The sequence below is a fragment of the Cyprinodon variegatus genome, unplaced genomic scaffold, assembly GCF_000732505.1.
Source record: "Cyprinodon variegatus isolate N-32 unplaced genomic scaffold, C_variegatus-1.0 Scaffold2031, whole genome shotgun sequence".
NCBI lineage: Eukaryota > Metazoa > Chordata > Actinopteri > Cyprinodontiformes > Cyprinodontidae > Cyprinodon > Cyprinodon variegatus.
In genome coordinates, this window is record NW_015152484.1 from 55,362 (window position 1) to 57,281 (window position 1,920).

The 1,920-nt window shown below is 33.8% G+C and overlaps 1 protein-coding gene across 1 annotated transcript in view; it reads left to right on the forward strand.

Moving 5' to 3' along the window:
* The window catches only part of LOC107105054 (H-2 class I histocompatibility antigen, Q10 alpha chain-like), a gene marked incomplete at its 3' end in the record, with an annotated part of 12,598 nt that extends 10,682 nt beyond the window's left edge, over positions 1 to 1,916 (forward strand). Inside the window, exons 4-5 of the mRNA XM_015405173.1 lie at positions 1,372 to 1,474; positions 1,758 to 1,916. Coding sequence (XP_015260659.1) covers positions 1,372 to 1,474; positions 1,758 to 1,916 — 262 coding nt within the window. The remainder of the gene's footprint in view (positions 1 to 1,371; positions 1,475 to 1,757) is intronic.
* Positions 1,917 to 1,920: the final 4 nt, after the last annotated feature.

Consider the following 1,920-nt stretch of genomic DNA (forward strand, 5'->3'; position numbering starts at 1 on the left):
TTTTTTTTTTTTTTTTTTTTAAGTTTTTAAGTGCGGTATGGGTAGAAAATAGAGAGATGGTTAAGTTTTAAAACTCCAGTTCAAGTCACCCATTTTCACCAAACAAGGACTTCAAACTATACCTAATCATTGGAATTAATGATGAGAGTTGATTCATTTTAGTTGCTACAGATTGGAGAATTGGCTTTGACCTATTATCATTGCTAAATGATAACTTAGAATAACCCCTATAAAAACAGTCTGATTCCAGTACAACACCTGCTGAAAATGAACAAAACTGTCCAATAAATGAATAAAATATGGAAGCAGTTCAGTCTGCATAAATCATGTTTGTATTTTTCCGTACAGGAAGCAGCAGTTCTGAGAACGTAAACACTCCACTCATAACTGGTAAGCATTTGTAAATTGAACTATTTTCTGTTTATGCATGCTACAATATTTTAGAGCAAAATTTACAAAGTTATTAACAGCTTCATTATAAAGGAAATCAGAAACTCTTCCCAGAAGATATATTGTGTATTAGAGAGAGATAACAATCTCCAGTTTCTTGTTCATTTTAGTTCATCCTTTACTTGCAAATATCGGATAATGTTTGAGTTGTAAAGGAGCTTCTTTGTTCATGACTTCACTCCATTGCTGATTTAACAACCAGTGGGAAAGAAATGTGAATATATTTTACAGATGTTACTTCAGAATTACTAAAAGTTTAATACATTAAATGATGTTAATTATGGAAGTAACAAAGCGGTATATTTTCAATTGTTTGGGGTATTATACATTTTTATGACATTATGTTCTTAATTAAGGGATTAGAAAAGTAAAAAAAAAAAATTAAAACTTTGCCACCTTTCCTGCATGTTGTTATTGAACTCTGAAGTCTGTGACTTTTTTGGTCTGTAGGTACATTCTGAGTTGCATAATTTGTTTTGTTGATAATAAATATTCAGTCTATGAATAAATGAAATGCTTTGACTTAAAAGAATAAAGGAAACAATATTTATATTTCTTATACTTAAGTTAACAAAGATCATATAATACTCTGCGACCTGTCTATTTCTTATAGGCTCTGATCACGCCGATTCTGGCCATGAAAATAAGTTCTTTAATCAAATATGAAAACTTTAACTAGATTCTTGCTTTAGAAGGCTACAAATATAAATTTTCCTGTGTTGTTTTCCAACAGATAGCCATATTCTTCAGCGGATGCACGGCTGTGTGGGTGAAACGCAGCCCGACGGCTCTCTGAAGTTTGTCAAGGGGATGGACATGTGCAATTATGATGGAAAGGACTTTCTGTCCTTCGATGATGACAAACAGGTTTGGGTTGCTCCAAATACAGCAGCATTGGAAACCAAGAGGAAGTGGGATGAGGTCCAGGTCCTGAAGGAATACACCAAGGGATACTTGGAGAAGGAGTGTATGGAGTGGATGAGCAAGTTCAGAGACTATGGGAAAGAACAGCTTGTAAAAGCCAGTATGTATATTATAAAACATGCCTTTATATATGTATGATTGTTCTCTTCAATATACCTTTTAAAATGTCAATGATAGAGAGATCTTTGGTATTAAATGAAAACATATGTGTAAATATCTTAAATTACATTTAAAGTAAACATAGGTGTGAAAGATAAGGTAATGCAGCATTTAATTAATGGATAACTAACTTTAGAATATTGGTCAGATAAAATGGAGAACATGCAAATCGTATGATGGTTGATTTCTTCCCTGCTGATCCATATTTTATTGTCTGTTTTAAGAACCACCCACAGTGCACATGTTCACACTAAAGGCTAAAACTGAATCAAACGTCATCTTGACCTGTCTGGCCACCGGCTTCTACCCCAAAGACATCATTATGGAAATCAAAAGAAATGGACGTGTCCTGAACAAGGATGACGGGCTGCAGAAATCTGGGGTTCT